Here is a 23788-nt window from a genome sequence, read left to right on the forward strand (position 1 = left end):
GAAAATGACTATACTACTCAAAGCAATCTACAGATTCAATGCAAATTACCAATGGCATTTTTTTACGGAACTGGAACAAATCATCTTAAAATTTGTATGCAGACACAAAAGACCCCGAATAGCCAAAGCAGTCTTGAAGGAAAAAAACAGAACTGGAGGAATCAGACTCCCTGACTTCAGACTATACTGTATAGTATACAAAGCTTTGTATACAAAGCTACAGTAATCAAGACAATATGGTACTGGAACAAAAACAGAAACATACATCAATGGAACAAGACAGAAAGTCCAGAGATAAACCCATGCACCTATGGTCAACTAATCTATGACAAAGGAGGCAAAGATATACAATGGAGAAAAGACAGTCTCTTCAATAAGTCGTGCTGGGAAAACTGGACAGCTACATGTAAAAGAATGAAATTAGAACACTCCCTAACACCATACACAAAAATAAACTCAAAATGGATTCGAGACCTAAATGTAAGACCGGACACTATAAAACTCTTGGAGGAAAACATAGGAAGAACACTCTTTGACAAAAATCACAGCAAGATCTTTTTTGATCCACCTCCTAGAGTAATGGAAATAAAAACAAAAATAAACAAATGGGACCTAATGAAACTTCAAAGCTTCTGCACAGCAAAGGAAAGCATAAACAAGACGAAAAGACAACCTTCAGAATGGGAGAAAATATTTGCAAATGGACAAAGGATTAATCTCCAAAATAAATAAACAGCTCATGCAGCTCAATATTAAAGAAACAAACAACCCAATCCAAAAATGGGCAGAAGACCTAAATAGACATTTCTCCAAAGAAGACATACAGATGGCCAAGAAGCACATGCAAAGCTGCTCAACATCACTAATTACTAGAGAAATGCAAATCAAAACTACAATGAAGTATCACCTCACACCAGTTAGAATGGACATCATCAGAAAATCTACAAACAACAAATGCTGGAGTGGGTGTGGAGAAAAGGGAACCCTCTTGCACTGTTGGTGGGAATGTAAATCGATACAGCCACTATGGAGAACAGTATGGAGGTTCCTTAAAAAACTAAAAATAGAATTACCATATGACCCAGCAATCCCACTACTGGGCATATACCCAAAGAAAACCATAATTCAAAAAGACACATGCACCCCAATGTTCATGGCAGCACTATTTACAATAGCCAGGTCATGGAAGCAACCTAAATGCCCATCGACAGACGAATGGATAAAGAAGATGTGGTACGTATATACAATGGAATATTACTCAGCCATAAAAAGGAACGAAATTGAGTCATTTGTTGAGACGTGGATGGATCTAAAGACTGTCATACAGAGTGAAGTCAGAAAGAGAAAAACAAATATCGTATATTAACACATTATGTGGAACCTAGAAAAATGGTACAGATGAACCGGTTTGCAGGGCAGAAGTTGAGACACAGATGTAGAGAACAAACGTATGGACACCAAGGGGGGAATACCGCGGTGGGGTGGGGATGGTGGTGTGCTGAATTGGGCAATTGGGATTGACACGTATACACTGATGTGTATAAAATTGATGACTAATAAGAACCTACAGTATAAAAAAAGAAACAAAAAAAACAACTAATACTAAACTTTTTTTGGGTTATATGTATGGCAATATATTAATATAAATGTTTCAGACATTACATGAAATTTCTAAAAATCTTATATGTTCTGGTATAATGTTATAAGTCATAATTCTAGTTATTACTTTAAAATGCATATCTCAGAAATAACTAAATTTCCTTGTCAGTTGCATTATTATGAACTTTCATCAAATCTTTAACCGTGGTCATTTTTAAGTCTCTTGTCATTTACAGACAGTTCTGGGTGTACTCTGATGGTTTTGCAAAAATGTTCCTGTAAAAGGGTTTCATCTTCAAGGATTCATGGAAAAGACTCTGACAAGCACAGGTTTCTGGTAACTGACTATACTGCTGAACTGAATGAATAAGCATTTTCAGAACTCTAATGGAAAACTGATGAACTCATAAAAGTGCTAACAAAAGATCAAGATGAAAAAAAATTAATACATGGGACTGAGTGAACTGATGAGAATTATAATTTTTGTGACTTTGTTTGAATAAAAAAAAAAATCCCACAAGGACTCAGAGGCAAAAAATATACAAAGCAGTTTTCACTGCAAAGTAAAGGAGCTGTTACAGTGGAGGATTCCTGGACTGAATGTCAATATTATGACATAGTATGAGTGTGTTTTGTGTTTGGTAATTGCAATCACTGTTGCTTTTGTTGTGGTCATCCATTTACAATGCTTGGTGTCAGTTTATTTATCTCTTGTAAAAATAAAATACAGTGTGTGTGTGTGAAAAAAAAATATGAAGCAGGGGATTAGGTTAACTCTTGGGACTGGGATGAATAACTAATCTAAAACATACTGAGGGTAAAGCAGCTCTGTAAGAGAAAATATTGTGTTTATATATGAACGTTTTGAATTTGAAGTACTTGAGGGATACTTAGGTAGAAATGTATAGCAGGGCATTGGTTTCAAGTTTCTGAAACTCAAAAGCAAGCTGTTGGCCAAAAATACACATTTGGGAGTCACTGATTTTATTTGAAGTTATAGGTTTAGGTGAGGTTACCTAAATGTCATAATTATTATGATTTTATCATGATACTTTAAATTTAACTCCCTAAATGGACAAAGTACTCTATTAAAATAATAATTAAGCAAATGCCCTGCATATTTGCCTTATAATAAATTACAGAATAATCATGTATATTTTTTATAATATAAGTGCTTTCAGCATCATAGTGCTGTTGGTTAATTAGGTCATTCCCCAAGTATTAAAAAGACTCCAAATTTAGAAACTGAGAAAAAATTGTAGAATGATGGTGCCTTATTAAGAAGTTTTATGTATATCAAACCTTTGGATGCCCACTGTACTCTAAGCTTTTTGAAATCCAATCAATCAAATCAATGTATCTGAATTCTTCTAGCACATAGTCTGGTACATAGTAGAAACTCAATAAATATCTGTTAAATGTGTGACAAAGACTGTAGCAGTTGAACAAGACTGGAGATTAAATACATACAGAAAATTTTTAAAATAAATAAAAAATAAAAGCTGGTCCTTTGAAAAGATAAACAAAATTGATAAACTTTTAGCCAGACTCATCAAGAAAGACAGGGAGAGGACTCAAATCAATAAAATTAGAAATGAAACAGAAGTTACAACTGACACCACAGAAATACAAAGGATCATAAGAGACTACAGCAAGCAACTGTATGCCAATAAAATGGACAACCTAGAAGAAATGGATAAGTTCTTAGAAATGTAGAACCTTGAAGACTGAACCAGGAAGAAATAGAAAATATGAACAGATCAATCACAAGTAGTGAAATTGAAACTGTCATTTAAAAACTTCCAACAAACAAAAGTCCAGGACCAGATGGCTTCACAGGTGAATTCTATCCAACATTTAGAGAAGAGCTAACACCCATCCTTCTGAAACTCTTCCAAAAATTCCAAAGGGAGCAACACTCCCAAACTCATTCTATGAGGCCACCATCACCCTGATACCAAAACCAGACAAAGATACTACAAAAAAAGAAAATTACATGCCAGAATCACTGATGAACACAGACACAAAGATACTCAACAAAATACTAGCAAACTAAATCCAAAAATACATTAAAAGCATCATACACCATGATCAAGTGGAATTTATCCCAGAGATGCAAGCATTCTTCAATATACACAAATCAATCAGTGTGATACACCACATTAACAAACTGAAGAATAAAAACTATGGTCATCTTAATAGATGCAGAAAAAGCTTTTGACAAAATTCAACACCCATTTATGATTAAAAAAAAAAAACTCTCCAGAAAGTGAGCATAGAGGGAACTTACCTTAACACACTAAAGGCCATATATGACAAACCCACAGCTAACATCATTCTCAACAGTGAAAAACTGAAAGCATTTCCTCTAATATCTGGAACAAGACAAGGATGTCCACTCTCACCGCTTTTATTCAACATAGTTTTGGAAGTCCTAGCCACAGCAATCAGAGAATAAAAAAGAAATAAAAGGAATCCAAATTGGAAAAGAAGTAAAACTGTCATTGTTTGCAGATGACATGATACTATATATAGAAAATCCTAAAGATGCTACCAGAAAACTACTAGAGCTCATAAATGAATTTGGTAAAGTTGCAGGATACAAAATTAATACACAGGGCTTCCCTGGTGGTGCAGTGGTTGAGAATCTGCCTGCGAATGCAGGGGACATGGGTTCGAGCCCTGGTCTGGGAAGATCCCACATGCTGCGGAGCGACTGGGCCCATGAGCCACAACTACTGAGCCTGCGTGTCTGAAGCCTGTGCTCCGCAACAAGAGAGACCACGACAGTGAGAGGCCCACGCACCGCGATGAAGAGTGGCCCCCACTCGCCGCAACTAGAGAAAGCCCTCGCACAGAAACAAAGACCCAACACAGCCAAAAATAAATATAAATAAAACAACAAAAAAACAAAATTAATACATAGAAATCTCCTGCATTTGTATACACTAATAATGAAAGAGCAGAAAGAGAAATTAAGGAAATAATCCCATTTACCACTGCATCAAAAATAATAAAATACCTAGGAATAAACCTACCTAAGGAGGCAAAATACCTGTACTCTGAAAACTATAGGACTCTGATGAAAGAGATCAAAGATGACACAGATAGAAAGATATACCATGTTCTTGGGTTGGAAAAATTAATATTGTCAAATGGCTATACTACCTAAGGCAATCTACAGATTCAATGCAATCCCTATCAAATTACCAATGGCATTTTTCACAGAACAAGAACAAAGGAATTGTAAATTTGTATGGAAACACAAAAGATCCCAAACAGCCAAAGCAATCTTGAGAAAGAAAAACAGAGCTGGAGGAATCAGGCTTCCTGACTTCAGACTATACTACAAAGCGACAGTCATCAAAAAAGTATGGTACTGGCACAAAAACAGAAATATAAATCAGTGGAACAGGATAGAAAGCCCAGTAATAAACCCATGCACCTATGGTCAATTAATCTATGACAAAGGAGGCAAGAATATACAATGGAGAAAAGACAGACTCTTCAATAAGTGGTGCTGGGAAAACTGGACAGCTACATGTAAAAGAATGAAATTAGAACATTCTCTAATGGGACTTCCCTGGTGGCACAGTGGTTGAGAATCTGCCTGCCAATGCAGGGGATATGGGTTCGAGCCCTGGTCTGGAAAGATCCCACATGAGGCAGAGCAACTAAGCCCGTGCACCACAACTACTAAGCCTGAGTCTAGAGCCCTTGAGCCACAACTACTGAAGCCCATGCACCTAGAGCCCTTGCTCACAATGAAGAGTAGCCCCCCTTCGCCACAACTAGAGAAAGCTCACATGGCAATGAAGACCTAATGCAGCCAAAAATTAAAATTTTTTTTAAATTTAAAAAGGAGGGTGGGAAGGTAGGAGATGCAAGAGGGAAGAGCTATGGGGATATATGTATATGTATAGCTGATTCACTTTGTTATAAAGCAGAAACTAACAGACCATTGTAAAGCAATTATACTCCAATAAAGATGTTAAAATAAATAAATAATTTAAAAAAGAAAAAAAAAAAGAACATTCTCTAACACCATATGCAAAAATAGACCAAAATGGATCAAAGACCTAAATGTAAGGGCGGACACTATAAACCTCTTAGATGAAAACATAGGCAGAACACTCTTTGACATAAATCGCAGCAATAACTTTTTTGATCCACCTCCTAAAGTAATGAAATAAAAACAAAAATAAACAAATGGGACCTAATTAAACGTAAAAGCTTTTGCACAGCAAAGGAAACCATAACCAAAAAGACAACCCACAGAATGGGAGAAAATAATGTGCCAACAAAGCAACCAACAAGGGATTAATCTCCAAAACATACAAATAGCTCATGCAGCTTATGTCAAGAAAACAAACAACCCAATCGAAAAATGGGCAGCAGATCTAGTGGGGGTGGAGGTGCCGCACTGCACTGCACACAGGATCTTAGTTCCCCAACCAGGGATTGAACCCGTGCCCCCCGCACTGGAAATGCAGAGTCCTAACCACTGTACCACCAGGGAAGTCCCAGGCAGAAGATTTAAATAGAAATTTCTCCAAAGAAGACAGCTGGTTGAGAGTCTGCCTGCCGACGCAGGGGACACGGGTTCGTGCCCCGGTCCGGGAAGATCCCACATGCCGCGGAGCGGCTGGGCGCGTGAGCCATGGCCGCTGAGCCTGTGCATCCGGAGCCTGTGCTCCGCAACGGGAGAGGCCACAACAGTGAGAGGCCCACGTACCGCAAAAAAAAAAAAAAAAAAAAAGAAGACGGCCAGATGGCCAAAAAGCACATGAAAAGATGCTCAACATCACTAATTATTAGAAAAATGCAAATCAAAACTACAACGAGGCATCACCTCATACTGGTCAGAATGGCCATCATCAAAAAGTCTACAAACAACAAATGATCGAGGAGGCGTGGAGAAAAAGGGAACACTCCTGCACTGTTGGTGGGAATGTAAATTGGTGCAGCCACTGTGGAAAACAGTATGGAGGTTCCTCAATAAACTAAAAATAGAATTACCATATAATCTAGCAATCTCACTCCCAGGCATATATCAAGGCAAAACTATAATTCAAAAAGATACATTCACCCCTGTGTTCATAGCAGCACTGTTCACAATAGGCAAGACATGGAAACAACCTAAATGACCATCAACAGATGAATGGATAAAGAAGATGTGGTACGTATATACAACGGAATACTACTCGGCCATAAAAAAGAATGAAGTGATGCCATTTGCAGCAACATGGATGCAACTAGAGATTATCACACTAAGTGAAGTCAGAAAGAGAAAGACAAATACCATATGACATCACTTATATGTGGAATCTAAAATATGACACAAATGAACCTATCTATGAAACAGAAACAGAATCAGGGACATAGAGAACAGACTGGTGGTTGCCTAGAGGGAGGGGGTGGGAGAGGGATGGATTGGGAGTTTGGGATTAGCAGCTGCAAACTTGTATATATAGAGTGGATGAGGTCCTACTGTATAGCACAGGGAACTATATTCAATATCCTGTGATAAACCATAATGGCAAAGAATGTATACATATGTATAACTGAGTCACTTGCTGTACAGCAGTAATTAACACAACACTGTAAATCCACTATACTTCAATTAAAAAAATAAAAATAAATAAATTGGTATAACCACTATGGAGGTTCATTAAAAATGAAAAATAGAGCTACCATATGATCCAGCAATCCCACTCCTGGGCATGTATCCAGATAAAACCATAATTCAAAAAGATACATGCAACCCTGGGGCTTCCCTGGTGGCACAGTGGTTAAGAATCCGCCTGCCAATGCAGGGGACACGGGTTTGAGCCCTGGCCCGGGAAGATCCCACATGCCACAGAGCAACTAAGCCTGTGCGCCACAACTACTGAGCCTGCGCTCTAGAGCCCGTGAACCACAACTACTGAAGCCTGGACACCTAGAGCTCATGCTCTGCCACAAGAGAAGCCAGTGCAATGAGAAGCCCGCCACCGCAACGAAGAGTAGCCCCCACTCGCTGCAACTAGAGAAAGCCCGCGCGCAGCAACAAAGACACAACTCAGCCAAAAATCAATTAACTAATTTTTTTAAAAAAGAAAAGATACTTGCACCCCAATGTCCATTGCAGCACTTTTTACAATAGCCAAGACATAAAAGCAACCTAAATGTCCACAGGCAGAGGAATGGATAAAGAAGATGTGGTACATATATACAATGGAATATTACTCAACCATAAAAGAGAAAGAAATAATGCCATATGCAGCAACACGGATGGACCTAGCGATTATCATACTAAGTGAAGTAATTCAGACAGAGAAGGACAAATATCATATGATATCACTCATATGTGGAATCTAATTTTTAAAAATGATACAAATGAAGTTATTTACAAAACAGACTCACAGATTTTGAAAACAAACTTATGGTTACCAAAGGGGAAACGGGGAAGGGATAAATTAGGAGCTTGGGATTAACGTAAACACACTACTATATATAAAATAGATAACCAATAAGGACCTACTGTATAGCACAGGGAAATCTACTCAGTATTCTATAACAACCTATATGGGAAAAGAATCTGGAAAAGAATGAGTATATGTATAACTGAATCACTTTGCTGTACACCTGAAACTAAAAACATTGTAAATCAACTATACTTCAGTAAAATTTAAAAATTAATAAAAATAGACCTCATTAAAGTGGAAAGAATCACCCTATGAATAATGTTACCATAAATATCATGCTAACAATTGAATTCCAATAAAGTATTTTAAATCTATTAAGAAAATAAAAAGTATATAACTATGATCATATTTGAGTAAAATGTATATGCATATTTATATGTACATATGCTTAGATATATTGCAAGGGCTTCATTAAAATATTTATATTTGTTATCTCCAGTAAAATATTAGGGTAGTAAAATTTTATTTCTAAGTTTTTAATTTTTGTGTTTTCAGTGTGGAAGAAGAAAAAATCACGTGGTCAAAATTGCCTTTGGAAATCTCTTAAATCACTGAAAATACAATAAACACAAATGTATTTATGAACCACACTTGACATTGAGAAAAACTTTCTCCTTGACCAAACCCTAGCCAGGCTTTTCTAAGCTGCTTCTCACCTAAGCCTCAATCTTGGTATATAAAAATTTGAACAAAGACTAACAGTTTCTAACAGCTCAAAGCCACACCTCTCGGATGACCCTAGCTCTCTTAAAAGTGCCTACCTGAACATACTCAAGGCTTCCAAAAAATTTACTGTTTGTTCCGATCGATACCTGGAGATAGGGCTCCTGTCTGGGTTTCACGTGGACCAACCCCTCTTACCACTTTTTGCCGATTTTCACTTCCCTTTCTCTGTTGAGACCTTCCTTGTCCTACTCCCTCTTCTCCCTTTAAAAAGCCCAGTCACCTCTGTACAAATCAAAGTTGAATTCAGTTCACACTGGACTCTTTTTCCCTACTGCAATAATTACTAATCAAAATCTGTCCCTACCACTTTAACTAGTGTCTGACTTTATCTTGGACAACATAGTTTCTCAGTAAGTTTACTGCTTACTAGAAATCACTAATGAAACTATGAAATGGATAGATTTTTTATTCCCATTAACTGGTGAAGTTCTGTGTATCATCTTATGCGTTGACTCATTGTTTCCATGCTTCTGAGGAAGGTCAGGCATTCAACAGGACAACAAAATCATTGCTCAGCTGTGACAATTCAATTAGGGTTTTTTGAAACCCTTGAAAAGTAAAGGTTTGTCTTTCATCCTTGTCTAGTATTTTTTTTTTCCTGGGCAGAAATTAAAAAATTTTATGTAGTATTTCCCTCTATAAGAGAAATGGTTTTCCAGAATTCTGAAATCTCCCTTTTCATTTGAGCACATGGCGATGTGAAATTAGAGTCTTATGATAAGCTTGTTCCCCCCTTGCCCTCTCCCAATCCCCTGCCAGTTCACTCTTCAGCAACCACAGTGCTCTTTGTAAATTGCAAAACTGATCATGACGCTGCTTAAAACCCTTCAATTACTTCCCACTCCTCCTAAGAAAAAAAATCCAAAGTATGCCTGCAAGGCACACTCTCTCCCTGTACTTCTCTGCACTTTGCTCATCACAGGTAGCTTCTATTCCGAGAAGACACCAAGCTCTTCCCATCCCCAGGACTTTGCACCAGATGTCATCCCACCTGAAATGCTGTTACCCGTTACAAGTTGTCAGCTTCTTATACTTCAGGTCTCAACTCCAAAGTCACCTTGCCTCTTTTTATAACTTTTTTAAGTTGAAGTACAGTTGATGTACTTTATTACGTGAGTTACAGACAGGCTACAATACAGCGATTCACAATTTTTCAAGGCTACTCTCCATTTACAGTTACTCTAAAATATTGGCTATATGAAGCCTTGTCTTTTAAAAAGGCCTGTCCCTCATGGAACGTATGGATTTTAATTCAATTTATCCTTCAGTAAAGGAATTTTGAGCCAAAAGAGGGGGTGGGGGGAAGGCCTGTCATCCCTTTCACTCATTATCGTTGCCTCCCAACATACTTTCAAGTTGAGTGCTTTACAGATATGCAAATAATTAAGATACGCAAATAATTAATTTGAATCATCTTAATTTTGTGCATGTTTGTAAAGCACCCAACTTGAAAGTAAGCCTCTTGAGAGCAGGAATCTTGTGGTGATGCGCTGCGAAATGTTTAACAGGCTTTCCAGAAACAGTCCTGATGGTAGCATTTGCCTGTGGCCATGGGATAAAAATCACCACCGTGCTAATTTCAAGCTACAACGTGACATCAACTGGCTTGCAAAGTAATTTCCTGAAAATTTAACAATCAGTTTTCACAAGCCAGTGCAGGCCAGTTGCAGCACACCACTGGACCCTGGTCTGGCTTATTTACTGCTATAAATAAAGAGAACAATGTCAGGCACAGAGTAAGCGTGCAATAAATGCTGGTTGAAAGTTGAACTGGGATAAATTCTTTTTTTTTTTTTTGGCCATGCCTCGCGGCACGCAGGGATCAAACCCCCGGCCCCTGCAGTGGAAGTGAGGAATTCCCTTATAAAGTCTTGCTTCTACTCTATCAAATATAGATGGTAGCTTATGGAGTCCTTTCTGGCATTCTAACTGCCAAACTGTGAAAAAGGCGGTTTGTAGAGAATTACCCTGAAAACAACTTGTCGAATGAGTCACCAAAATAAGTTCCTAAATGAAGGACACAAGAAAGAGGAGGAGAAAGGGAAGGGGAGTGGGAAGGGAAGGAAGGGGAGGAAGAAGAAGAATTAAGTGAAAGTAAAGTCAATTTCCTTGCTGATGGCCACACCTCTCATTGGTCCCCAGACCAATATCATCAGATTCACTCTGGATTCCTGCTAAAACTGTGGGTGATGGTCCCATATACAGAATCAGAATCTCTGGGTGAAGTCCGGGAATCTTCACGGTATCAAGTTACCCTAGTCACTCTGATATGCACTGAAGCTTGAGAACCGCGTCCAAGGGTACACTGCCTGCTGAGCTCACGAGAGTGTCACCAAGCTCTCCTGTCTACCTGGAGCAGCCGGCCCCACTCCAAACCCAGGCAAATATTCTACGAGCAAACACAAAGCTTCCCAGATTCTAACTTCCCATCCTAAACCTGGTGAGGAAAGCAAAACATTCCAATTGCATAGTGATTGAAATCACTCAACTGGGCTTAAATATTTCTCAGTAACAGAAATACTCTTATCTGAATATTTAGCATTTGGCCTTGATGCTGTTGATCACCGTTATGGTTATTAGCTAACACTTATTGAGGGCTTCCTATGTGTCAAATGTTGGGCTCAGTGCTTTGTATGTATTAATCTCACGTAATACTGAGAAGAAACCTACGTAGTGGGTGTTATTGTTTATCTTCATTTTACAGATGAGGGGGGCATAGAAAGTTGGGTGACGTCACTGTGAAGAGTTGAGAGCTCCCCGAGAAGGATGCTAAGCAGAACAAAGCCCTATGCCCCAGGAGACCTGGTCCTAGTTGAGATATTTCCTGGTCCACAAAGTCACCGAAAGCAGGGTGGCCTCAAAGATAAATGCCCACAAATACCCAGAGAAAATGTTCCAAGCGGTTGAGAACCAAGAGACTATTCCTAATTAAAGCTTGGAGAATAAACTCTACCTCGGTCTGACCATCCAGAAATAGGATCAATATTTTACTGCTGCCTTTCAGCATTATGTTCTTTTCTGAACATGCTGAAATAATAAGTGCAAAAGAACTGTGAAAAGTACAACTGCAAGACCAAAACTGCCCTCATTTTTAATTAAGTAGGCAAAATATTCCCAAAATAGTTTTAATAAGGGTGGTAGCAAAATCCCATTAAATTATAAGAAATACACGTTACAGTCTGTTTAGCCCATGTCAACCCCCTTTCTCTGAAAACTGCCCCTCCCAGGTTGCATTCATCCATAAGCCTGACTCTTGGCCACAGCTGATTTAGCTCAACTATGAACAACTGACCAGGCCTGACCAGTGAGATGCCAGAGAGCGCATCCTTCTGGGGTGCAGAGAGTACTTTGGTGTCTTCCGGTGCCTGGAACTAAGGATAGATGTTTGGGATTTGCGGGGCGGCCATGTCCGTGGACAAGCATGGCACACTGGTCTTGAGGCAGTACAGCCTGAATGCTCAGTGACCCTGGGCCCCAGATAGATGTGAGGAGGACAGAGCCTGGGTCCCGGACAGCCCTCACTGCCTGGATCAGGCCCACCCAGGGCCCAGCCTCACTCTCGTCTTTGGCTGCAGCCAGCTCAGGGGGATTTCCATTTCTCATGGCCAAAAGAGAAAGATCAGAGCAGAGGGGCAAGCTGTTTGGCCCTCTGAGGAACCATGACCATGTGGGGCACCATATCTGCCTCTGTTTCTCTCCTGAAACAGGGCCCATCCAACGGTCCAGATCACCCCTGGATTTTCTCCCAGCCTGTGCCTGGTTCGTCTAAATGCTGGACTTAACCTGCCCAGGGCCACATCCTTGCACCCTGGTGCAGCCTCCCTGCACTTCTGGGCTGTTTTTCGATTGCACCCTTGACAGTGTCAGGGTTGGAGCTCACTGTCGTTCAGCTGCCCCAGCTCCTTGTGTCGTCCATGTCTTTTGCATCCTCCCCCAACAATGTCCAGCAAAATCTAAACCCTGCATGCAATGCAATACATGCTATTGACTGGAAGACTGGAAGCATCAATTTAGCCTCTTTTCCCAGCCAAATTAACCAGACAATGGGAAAACAACACCTCAAGGAAACTCAAGTAAACAAATCCTTGGTTAAACCCTTAACCTGAAGGGAGCCAGGTCCCTCTTTCCCCACCTCCCTTAGACATATCCTCCCTGGGCTGTACCTGGGATATAAATGGCGCCACCATCTCGCACCAATGCGACACGGGGAGCCACCGGTCCCCATCCCCAAAGAGCGCATCGTTGTGGGGTACACCTGGAGTGGAGAAGCGTAGAAAGCATCAGTTAGCTTAAACCCCTCTCTCCCAAGTCCTCTGCCCTTCCCTCCACAGGTCAGGCTTTGGTATATATAAAAGGCCAAATATTCTATATGGATACACAGGATATAGAAAGATGTTCATTTTCTCAGGTACACAAGTTTGAATTTTAACAATATCAGAAAATAAACACTTAGAAATTATCCTTTAAGTGAGCAAATTCCAAAATAGGTGTTTAATATTCCAAACGTAATTTTAGAAAGGTACTTGCAGTCAGACAGAAGATTTCCACTTTAGAGCTATAAACATATAAAGGTGGTTCTACTGAATGGAAAGAAAATACTCCCCAAGTAATAACAATCCAACCAAACCTTTAATACAGATACAGTGAAAAGAACTGACGGGAGTGCCACATACATGCTACACCGTTCACCATGTTTGTGTTGTAAGATCTTATGGTGCAATCTACTTTCTTGCTGCAACTTTCTTGCATTTACAGTAAAACCTCATTAATCTGATTCAGAGTTCTTAATAAATAAGCAAATAGTATTTAATAAAGAAGATTTTAGGGAGAATATATGAAAGAATGCTTCTTTTAATTTTAGAAATTTTTCTCTTAACACTATAAATACTGATCAGTTTTCATCAATTCACTGAAGCAAAGCACGTGGCCTCTTTACTTGGCCACATCGTGTTAGCCACCATCTGTCAAATGCAAAAAACAAGACGCTTTCCTGCCCTGGGGGGCACTGCTATATTTATAAGAATGTCTGGGGGTGGAGTGCCTTTTCACAGAAACTTTTTCTTTTTCTAGAAAATGAGGCTAGTGGCTATTGAAAACAATGGATTCAGATACATACAGATGATCTTTGCTCGAATATCAATTTATTTTGTTCATTTTTGACAATTCTAGGAGATGAAATAACAGAAGACAAGCAACTTCAGGTACACATCTTTTTTTTTTTTTAAGCAATAAGTATCAGGGAAAAAATACTTAGGAATGACCCTTTAAATGAACACATCCCAAAATGTTAAATTGAATATTTCAAATATAATTTTAGAGGCACACCACGATACACATAGACTTTTAAGTTCACAAATTCACAATAATTTTAGAAGATTGTTAATGGAACTAAATGAAATACTACAGATATGTCAAATGTGTCATAATTTCCTATTTTTATCTATGTGAGGGGAAAAGAATCTTTTTCTCTGTGGTTTTGATATGTCATCTGTATTCTAAACAGACTTCTACGTTTCCCAAGATGAAGATGAATGCAGCTATAGCAGTCCCTATAGCACCACTTTCTCTGGCTCAACGAAAGGCAAAACCAGTTAAAATACTAAGTTCCCTACTCAGATATTGCTTATTTCTAGGAATATTTGCTCTTTAAAGTGGTGGTTTCTGAGAAGCTCCTCACAAGTGATGTATTAAGGAGATACAGTAATTCAATAAATTAAGAATAAATTACTATTATATTTGAATTTAAGCTACCTACAACAAACAACAGACAGAGTGGGATGTGATCTTTCAAAAGAATAAAGGCGAAAACTACATTCTAATTTTAAAAAGGGAGAAATAGGGTGTTTTGCATTTTATCAGCAACATGCAGGTACCGGGCCCTATCCCTATTTCTTCGGGAAGCATGGTATGAGGGCAAGAGTTGTTTTTTACATGGATGCAGTTTAGTGAGAAAGGGAGAAGGTCCTATCTTTCTTCTCACAGACTGGCTTTCACTAGACCCCATGGGGCAGGAGAAAGGCCCCATCAAATAAACCTTCTGGTGTCATTTTAATAGGATGTCTTTAGAAAATCATCAAAAGTCAACAGAAGCCAGGGATGCGTGATCTATAGACAAACACCTGCTCTAAGTAGCTCACCTCGCCCACCTTGATGGAACCAACCCCATCCCCAAAACTAACCTCAGCAGTGTAAATATAGATGGTGTTGAAGCTGGACGCCACCAAAGCCCTCAGCATGAAGAGGAAGCCGATGAGACCGACACTAGGGAACCAGAGCGAGACGTTACCACAGGCGACACAGAGGGCCTTCTGGGGCCCCGATCCCAGGACATTACAGATGCCAACACACATCTCTGAAGACCAGGTCCTGAGGAAGGGGCTGCTCCTCAGCTGGCCTGACCGTGGGGTCCGAAAGCAAAAGCCGGACTCAATCCTTCAATCCTGTCCCCCCAGAGTGTGCCATTCCAGCCCAGCCCCCCAAGATGAGCACACCTCTGCCACCACCCTTGGAAAATGGTACAGACAGTTTGCAGAATAAGTCATATATATTATAAATGAGGCCCACTCTAGGGTCACAAATTCAGAGTGCAATGAATTTTCCCACCACAGGTATGCTGTCTACATCCCTATCCTGACAATGGTGCAGAGCATTTGGTAAACAACCAGAGTCTCCATTCTCCAGGAAGCTTTGCATAAAGATCCTAAATATCTCAGTAAGTGAACTGAATACTCCCAAGCTGGTACCCATGTCCTGTGAGTGCTGACGATGGACCTGCTCAGGGGGAAGAGGGGAGGGGCAGGTACCAGGGGCTTGTTTGATCGTTCTAGTCAAACAAGCAGCCTGTACTCTACTCTCTTGGTGAAAGGGACTTGCCCCTAACCTCCACTGAAGGCCATGGGTCAGGAGACCTCATATTAAAACCACTGCACAAAACTAGATTGCTTTAAAGCAAACAGAAAGCAAATACCTTGAAGTGCAAATATTGAGGAGAAGGACGAACAAAGCTGTGCATCCCACGGTAATAGAAAGGCTCAGCCGTCTTCCCAGGAAATTAATGCCCAGGATAGTTAAAGGATTCACTAGGAAAAAAATGACAAAGGCAATTTTCAGAACCTTGAAAGAAAATGAAATTTATTAACAATGGCGTGGATTCCTCCCTGTCATTTCAGAAAGAAGCAACTTAATCCAAACGTCATGCGTATTCCAGCCAAGACCCAGTCACACTGTCATCGACTTCATGGCTCCTTCAATATGCTTTTCCCACGGGGATCCGAGAACGACAAGCACTGGGGTACACGAAGGACGTTTTACACCCAGGATGCTTGCTACAGCACGCAGGTCTATTGTAAACTGCCAACTTGCTAGACCTATACTTTAAATGTTTTATACTGTTTTTCAAATTCAAGGTGCCATTGATTTTTAAGTACCATTATTTTATGTCTATTAAAGCAGAAACAGTGCTTCCAACTGAAATCTAACATGCCATTGTGAGACACATCCCAGTTTCAGAGACGTTACGATGTGGGGGAATGCGTGTTAGAACTGATACGTGCGCTAATTCAAAGCTCCACTCCTCCAGACTTCTCCCCACACGGATCCGCGCTGGAGACAACTCAGCATGATGTGGGGACTCGTCCATTTCTACCAGGCAGGAGTCAAGTGTATGACAAGTCACTCTTCTCTCCTCTGAGACTCTGAGTTGCACGTCCCCCACCCAAAACAGAGAGCCACCCAATAGAGAGATACTTACGAGCAATTTCGCCAATGGTGCTGATAATCATGGTCTGGTAGTCGGAAGGGGCAAACACCTGGCAGTGGCAGGGGCTCTGGCTCTCCTCCGAGACCCCTACGGTCACCACTGCCTCAGACTCCGACCGCAAGCCACAGGCCATGTCCCGCTCCAGCAGCTCCGCACTGGCCAGGATGACCCCGTAGTAGGCGAAAAGAGATGCCCAGCCTGGAAGCAAAAAAAGATGGACATTAGGAAAGGCTGTCACCAGGCCTGAAGGAGGTGTAGCACCGTGAGAGGTGGGGAGAAGTGGGGAGAGCTTCTCAGGTAGAAGGCACGGTGTAGGGAGGGGAGGGGAGTGGAAAGTGGGGACACGTTTCAAGGGGATACTAGGGGGTGCCCTTTAGCGGAGGCTGTATGGTGGGAAATGCATTTGCAAGAAAAAACAGGATGGAACTAGATGGGGGAGGACCGCTCAGGCCAGGAAGAAGTTTTGTAAGAGGCAGAACAGAACTAACACTGCGTTGAAACTGTCTCCCTCATTCTACAGCTTATGTACTGTAGCCCTGACCATAAAGAGTTAAATATTAGAGAAACGTGGCTTGTGCCCAAACAGCTCATTAAGTTCCCTGAAGCAAGTTCCCATCCCAGGTGGTCCTGGGTTAGTTATGGCTACTACTTGTAGATAAGTTCGTTTTCAGCTAGCAAATAAGCAGAGATAAGTGTGGTAAAGTAAAAGTAATTGCTCACGACTCGAAGTTTTGCAGCAGCCTCGTGATGCAGCCTTGTGAGCAAGCAGAACAGAGAAATGTTATGCTTCCCTTGAAGGTCAGGTGGCTCCAGGAAGTCTGCAGCCCACCTTTAATCCTGAACCCTCCGACTTCCCCTTTTCCCTTAGCATAAAAGCAGCCTGAATTCTCTTCCAAGTTAAGATGGTTCTCTAAGAGTTTAGTCCAGGGCTTCCCTGGTGGCGCAGTGGTTGGGAGTCCGCCTGCCGATGCAGGGGATGCGGGTTCGTGCCCCCAGTCCTGGAAGATCCTACATGCCGCGGAGCGGCTAGGCCCGTGAGCCATGGCCGCTGAGCCTGCTCGTCCAGAGCCTGTGCTCCGCAACAGGAGAGGCCACAACAGTGAGAGGCCAGCGTACTGCAAAAAAAGAGTTTAGTCCACCATCTTCTCCGTCTGCTGGCTTTCCAAATAAAGTCGATATTACTCGCCCCAACACACTGTCTCTTCTTGACCTGCCATGTGGCAAGCAGTAGGAGCTTAGACTCTGCAACAGTTTGCTTTCTGCAGTTGCTGCCACAAGTTAGCACAAACTTAGCGCTTTAGCACAGTGAGTATCTCACAGTTCTGGAGGTCAGCAGTTCAGCAGCTCTGGCTGACTTCTCTGCGCGGAGTCTCACGTGGCAGAAATGACGGTGCAGGCAGGGCTGCTCCACTTTCTGGGGAAGCATCCATCTCCAAGCTCACCCAGATGGTTGGCAGAATCCAGCTGCACGGGGGTGTAGAACTCGTGTCCATTTCCTTGCTGGCTGTTGACCAGTGGTTTTCAGCTTCTGCAGGCTTCCTTCATTCCTTGTCTGTGAAGCCAGCAACAGCAGGTCGCGTCCTTCTCATGCACTGAAGCTCTCCTTCGACCTCACCTCGCGCTTCCTCTTCTGCTGCATCTCTGATTCCAGCTGGAGAAATTTCTCTACTTTTAAAGACTCAAGCAATAATATTGAGCTCACCTGCCTAATTCAGGATACTCTCCCTATTTTAAGGCTCATAACCTTAATTACATCTACAGTCCCTTCACATCTACATCCAAATTAGTGTTTGATTGAATCCCCAGGTGTTGGAACTCTTGGGCATCATCTTTAGAATTCTGCCTTTCGGGCGCCATGAAGCTATGGAAGGTTTTTGCTTTTGCTTGATGTTTTCTTACTATCTTTTGTTCTATTCTTTAATAGATATTTTTATTGAAATATAAACATAACATACAGAAAAGTTCCTATATCGAAGTCAAGAAAAAGATATCAGGAGAAGTCGCTGGCAGTCCAGTGGTTAAGACCCTGTGCTTTCAATACCGAGGGCCCGGGTTCGATCCTGGGTCAGGGAACTGAGATCCCACAAGCTGTGTGGCCAAAAAAAAAGAAAAAGAATATCAGCCTCCCAGAAGCCCCCCTCATGCCTCTCTCATTTTTATAAATGGTTGTAAAAGACACATGTCACGTGTAAAAGACAGATGGGGACAATCAAGGAAAATCACATGTGATCTGCATAGTGGATGATGTTAAAGTGACGATTGTTAATCTCGTTGGTGTGATTTTAGGATTGGAATCATCTAAGAAAATGTCCTCAAGTAGTTGAGACTCTTAATGAAGTATCTGGGGATGAAATGGCATGAAGTCTAGGGCCTGCTTGAAAATACTTCAGAACAGAAAAAAACAGCTGAAGTAAATATGGGTAGATATGAGTGATTGTCAGACCTGAGCAATGAGTAAATCAGGGTTCATCATGGTATCCTCCCTACTTTCATGTGCGTTTATAAATTCTCATAATGAAATATTTAAGAGGAAGACAATAATCACAATATCTCTCCTTGTTATTAAGGTAGCTTTAATATTTTTTTGGTTTAATTTCCAAATATGAAGTATATATTTTTTTCGGCCACACCACGCAGCTTGCGGGATCTCAGTTCCCCAACCAGGGATTGAACCCAGGCCATGGCAGTGCAAGCACTGAGTCCCAACCACTAGTCCACCGGGGAATTCCCCAAATATTAAGAGCATTTTAAAAATTAAAGAGTCTCAAGAGGAGACGCCTACCTATTTTTAGTGATTATATCTGGGAAAGGCAGATAGACAACCACTTTCCTGAATTCAAACACTATAGTTTCTGTCTTGAATCTTTATATAAATGGAACCACAGAATATGTATTTTGTGTGTCTGACTTTCTTTGCTCATTATTACATTTGTAAGATTCAGCCATGTTGAGCACAGAGCACCAGTTTTCTCATTTTTATTACTGTGTAGTATTCTATTTTATGAATATAACAGAATCTATCCATTATACCTGTTGATGGGCATGTGGGTTGTTCGTAGTTGGAGCTGTTACAAATAATATAATGCTATTTTATTTTACAATGCATTTCTGTTGGGTAGAAATCTAGCAGTAGAATTGCTGAGCCATAGGCTATGCATACTTCCAACTGTAGTAGAAACCTCTAAACAGTTTTCCAAAGTGGTTGTACTAATTTGAATGCCAATCAGGAGTGCAGGAAAATTCCAGTTACTTTACATCCTTCCCAACATGGTCAGTCTTTTTAATTTCATTTTTTATTTTTTTTAAGGTTATCTTTTCAAACTTTTTTTTTTTTCTAATTTATTTTTGGCTACGTTGGGTCTTCGTTGCTGCATGCGGGCTTTCCCTAGTTGCAGCGAGCGGGGGCTACTCTTCGTTGCAGAACACGGGCTCTAGGTGTGCAGACTTCAGGAGTTGTCACATGCAGGCTCAGTAGTTGTGGCTCGCGGGCTCGAGAGCACAGGCTCAGTAGTTGTGTCGCACGGGCTTAGTTGCTCCTCGGCATGTGGGATCTTCCCGGACCAGGGAGAAGACCCATGTCCCCTACATTGGCAGGCAGATTCTTAACCACTGCACCCCCAGGGAAGTCCTCAGTCTTTTTAATTTTAGCCATTTGGGTGGATTTGTAATGGTGTCTCATTTGGTTTTAATTTGCATTTCCCTGGTGACTTTAAGGTTGAACATGTTTTTGTATGTTTATTTGATACACATTTTTGGTCAAGTGCCTGTTCAAGTCTTTTGCCTATTTCTCTACTGGGTTGTGTATGTTTTTCTTGTTGAAAAAAAATTATATAATAGAAATATATATTAATAATATATAGAACATGTATATATAGTTTGTTGGACATACATATTGGAAATTTCTTCTCTCAGTTGGTGGCTTACCTTTCAGGCTCTTCATGATTTCTCAGGACACAGAGTTCCTAACTTAATGTAGGCAAACTCATCAATCTTTTCCTTTAGAGTTAGCACTTTTTGCGTCCTGTTTAGAAAATCTTTGCTTACTCAAGGTCATGGCTGCATAAAGAGGACCACTGAGTCTATTCCTTTGAATTTGATTATCAGTGACCTCAAAGGATCAGTTCCTGGAATGTGGTGAGGGAAGAGACCAGGCTGCAAAAGGTTAGTACAGAGCTCATACACTCAGATGAAAAACTTAAAAGCTGTTTGTAGATGATTTGGATATTTTTCTTTCTCTTTCTTTTTATATTGTTATTTTATATCTATTTTTTGGTTGGTGGCAGAAAGATAAAGCATTGCTGGTGTCTGCCTTGTGTTTTCTCCCCAGAACACTCAGAAGGGATTTACTTCAGTGGGCTTTCTCCCACTGAAATGCTTGTTTATTTAAACCTAGCTTTGAAATAATACCATTCTTACCATATGACCCAGATCTGTAATGTGGTCCGTAAATATTTAGCATCCAATAGGTCTGTAAATCTTCCTCTTTTTTCCTGGGGTAGTGAAAGGGGGAGACAGAATAGATTTAGTGGGTTAAGGACAGGCAAAGGTGACTCTAATATTTTAGATCACAGAAAACAAGAACAACATGGGAATGTGGTAGGGTGAGATAGCCACTCAGCTCCCCGGATACCCCTCACATAAATACTGTTTTTAACACATTCGTCTCAGCCAATCAGTCTTTGCATACTTTTTGTTATCATTGTCAAGTACCAAAACTCATTGAATTTAAGATTCTAACCCTTTCACTCTTCCTCTTCTCACCAGTGCTGGCAAGAGGTGGGGTGGAGTATGGAAAATAGGAGTATACATGAAAAGCAACTATAAAACTGATGGGAGAATCTTTTAACATTAAGATGAAAAAACCTAACATTAAAAAAGAGTGTGAGGGGCTTCCCTGGTGGCGCAGTGGTTGAGAGTCCGCCTGCCGATGCAGGGGACACGGGTTCGTGCCCCGGTCTGGGAGGATCCCACATGCCGCGGAGCGGCTGGGCCCATGAGCCATGGCCACTGAGCCTGCGCGTCCGGAGCCTGTGCTCCGCAACGGGAGAGGCCACAACAGTGAGGCCTGCGTACCGCAAAATAAATAAATAAATAAATAAAAAAGAGTGTGAGGCTTGTGCAAAAAACAAGCAGCCTGAATTTGAAAAGAGGATACAGTGCCCAATTTCTCTGTGTGTCATCAGGGTAATTTGTAAAAGTTCTTGTCCATAGTCAGTGCCTATTAAGTATGTTTGGATCAAAATAAGTAAGGATGGGTTACAGATGATTGGGCAGTAATGGATTTTTACGTAAAGCTAGGAATGCTTGGGGGCTGGAGGAGGTGCTCAGTTGAAAACCAACTATTCTTTTCTCACAAATTGACCTGGGATTACAGGCCCCCTCTAGGGAGTCCAGAAGTGTGGTCTGGGAGTCCTGGATTTTATTGTCACCGAAAGAGCTTGCAGAGAACTTAGAGGTCTTTTGCCCCATACACCACCGCCCCCCCCGCCCCCAACTTTCAGGCTCAGTTCCTGGATTTCATTGTGGGTGGACTTGAGCAACTGACACTCCACTTTCATCTGCTTTACGTATCGGGGCTCTGGTTACTCATCTTTGGAAAACCTCTGATCTAGCCCTATCCTCCCATTTTCCAACACAGAATATATGGCCCAGAGTGGGTAAGTGACCTGCCCAAGATCACACAGCCGTTTGGAGGCAGAGCCAGTCTGGACTCCCAGTTTCCCATGCACCAGTCCTGAGTCCTGCCCATCTGCCTCTCTGCCATGTCCCCTGGGTTTAGATGTGACTGTGGTCCCCTCACCGCCCCAAGTGTCATTGGAGAGTCATGTCATTATAAAATATATACCTTTTATCCTAATAAGTCATTTGGTTCTGAACCTTTGGCTGCAATCCAAATGGGTGGACTTATTCACCTCCTGCATGGTGTGACCCGTCCTCAGACAGCCCCCAAAGCCTTTCATCTCAGTGTCTTGGGAGTGAAGCTGCAGAGGCTCCACTGCCCACAGCATCTTGCCCAGCCTCCTCTGCATGGCACTCTGACGGCCACCAATGGACCAAACTCACTGCGCATTCCCACCTTTGGCCTCACACTGTTCCTCCTGCCATCAGTGGCCTTCTTCCTCCCCTGAGGCTGCCTCTCCTTTCAGTGCGCAGTGACTGCCCCCCTTCTCTCTGGGGGTGGCTCCCACCAGCTTATGGTCACCTCTCTGCTCGGATCCTACGCACTCTGCTCCCTGGTCCACTCACCTGGCTCTAAGCATCGGGGCTCTGTTTTGTGACAAATTCTTTCCTACGTGCGTCTCATCTCTCTAACCAGATTTAAGAGCCCTGAAGGCAGGGTCTCTTGTTTATAGCTCTGTATCCACAGGGCCTTGCTCTATAGACCACCGTGGAGAAGAACAAGATCATCTAATGGGCATGATGGATGGAGGCAGCAAGGTGAAGTCAAGAGAAGTAAAGTGGGAGGAAGAAGGGAGGAGGAGAAAGGGGCAGGATGTACAGTGAGAGGGAGGAGGAAGGAGAATGTCGAGGGACGGCTGAGCATATAGAGAGGCTGGAGGAGGGAGGGCGGTTCTTATGAGAATTGTGTTGCTCCAAATTCATATGTTGAAGTCCTAACCCTCAGAGTGGGGCTGTATTTGGAGATGGGGTCTTTAAAGAGGTCACTGGGGAATTCCCTGGTGGCCCAGTGGTAAGGACTTGGCGCTTTCACTGCCGGAGCCTGGGTTGGATCCCTGGTCAGGGAGATTAAGATCCTGCAAGCTGCATGGTGCAGCCAAAAAAAAAAAAAAAAAGAGAGAGGTAACTGAGCTAAAATGAGGTCATTAGGGTGGACTGTAATCCAATTATGACTGATGTTCTTATGAAAAGAGGAGATTAAAACACAGACACACACAGAGGGAAGATGATGTGAAGACACAGGGAGAAGATGGACATCTAAAAGGCAAGGGAAGGGACCTCAGAAGAAATCAGCTCTGTAACACCTTGACCTTGGATTTTTGCCTCCAGAATTGTGAGAAAATTAATCTCTGTTGTTTAAGCCACCCAGTGTGTGCTATTTTGTTATGGCAGCCCAGGTGAACTAATACACAGTGGCAGAGGGAAGGTGGGGGATGAAGGATGGGGGATAGGAGGGTGGAGAGGGACGGAAAAGGAGGAGGAAAAAAGGAAAGAGGAGAGAAGCAACCTCGGTGCTCTTCAGTCCTGGAACAACTACTGGGTTCAAAGTAAAAAATAC

At 41.7% G+C, this 23788-nt stretch overlaps 1 protein-coding gene across 1 annotated transcript in view; it reads right to left on the reverse strand.

Annotated features, from left to right (window-relative positions):
- SVOPL (SVOP like) overlaps positions 1 to 23788 on the reverse strand; it is a 71971-nt gene that overhangs the window by 26724 nt on the left and 21459 nt on the right. Inside the window, 7 exon segments of the mRNA XM_029233275.1 lie at positions 12956 to 12979; positions 12982 to 13047; positions 14972 to 15053; positions 15760 to 15871; positions 16543 to 16735; positions 16737 to 16749; positions 20968 to 21041. Coding sequence (XP_029089108.1) covers positions 12956 to 12979; positions 12982 to 13047; positions 14972 to 15053; positions 15760 to 15871; positions 16543 to 16735; positions 16737 to 16749; positions 20968 to 21041 — 564 coding nt within the window.

Source organism: Monodon monoceros, unplaced genomic scaffold (genome assembly GCF_005190385.1).
Source record: "Monodon monoceros isolate NGI ecotype Baffin Bay Population unplaced genomic scaffold, NGI_Narwhal_1 Super_Scaffold_2, whole genome shotgun sequence".
In the NCBI taxonomy this organism is placed as follows: Eukaryota; Metazoa; Chordata; class Mammalia; order Artiodactyla; family Monodontidae; genus Monodon; species Monodon monoceros.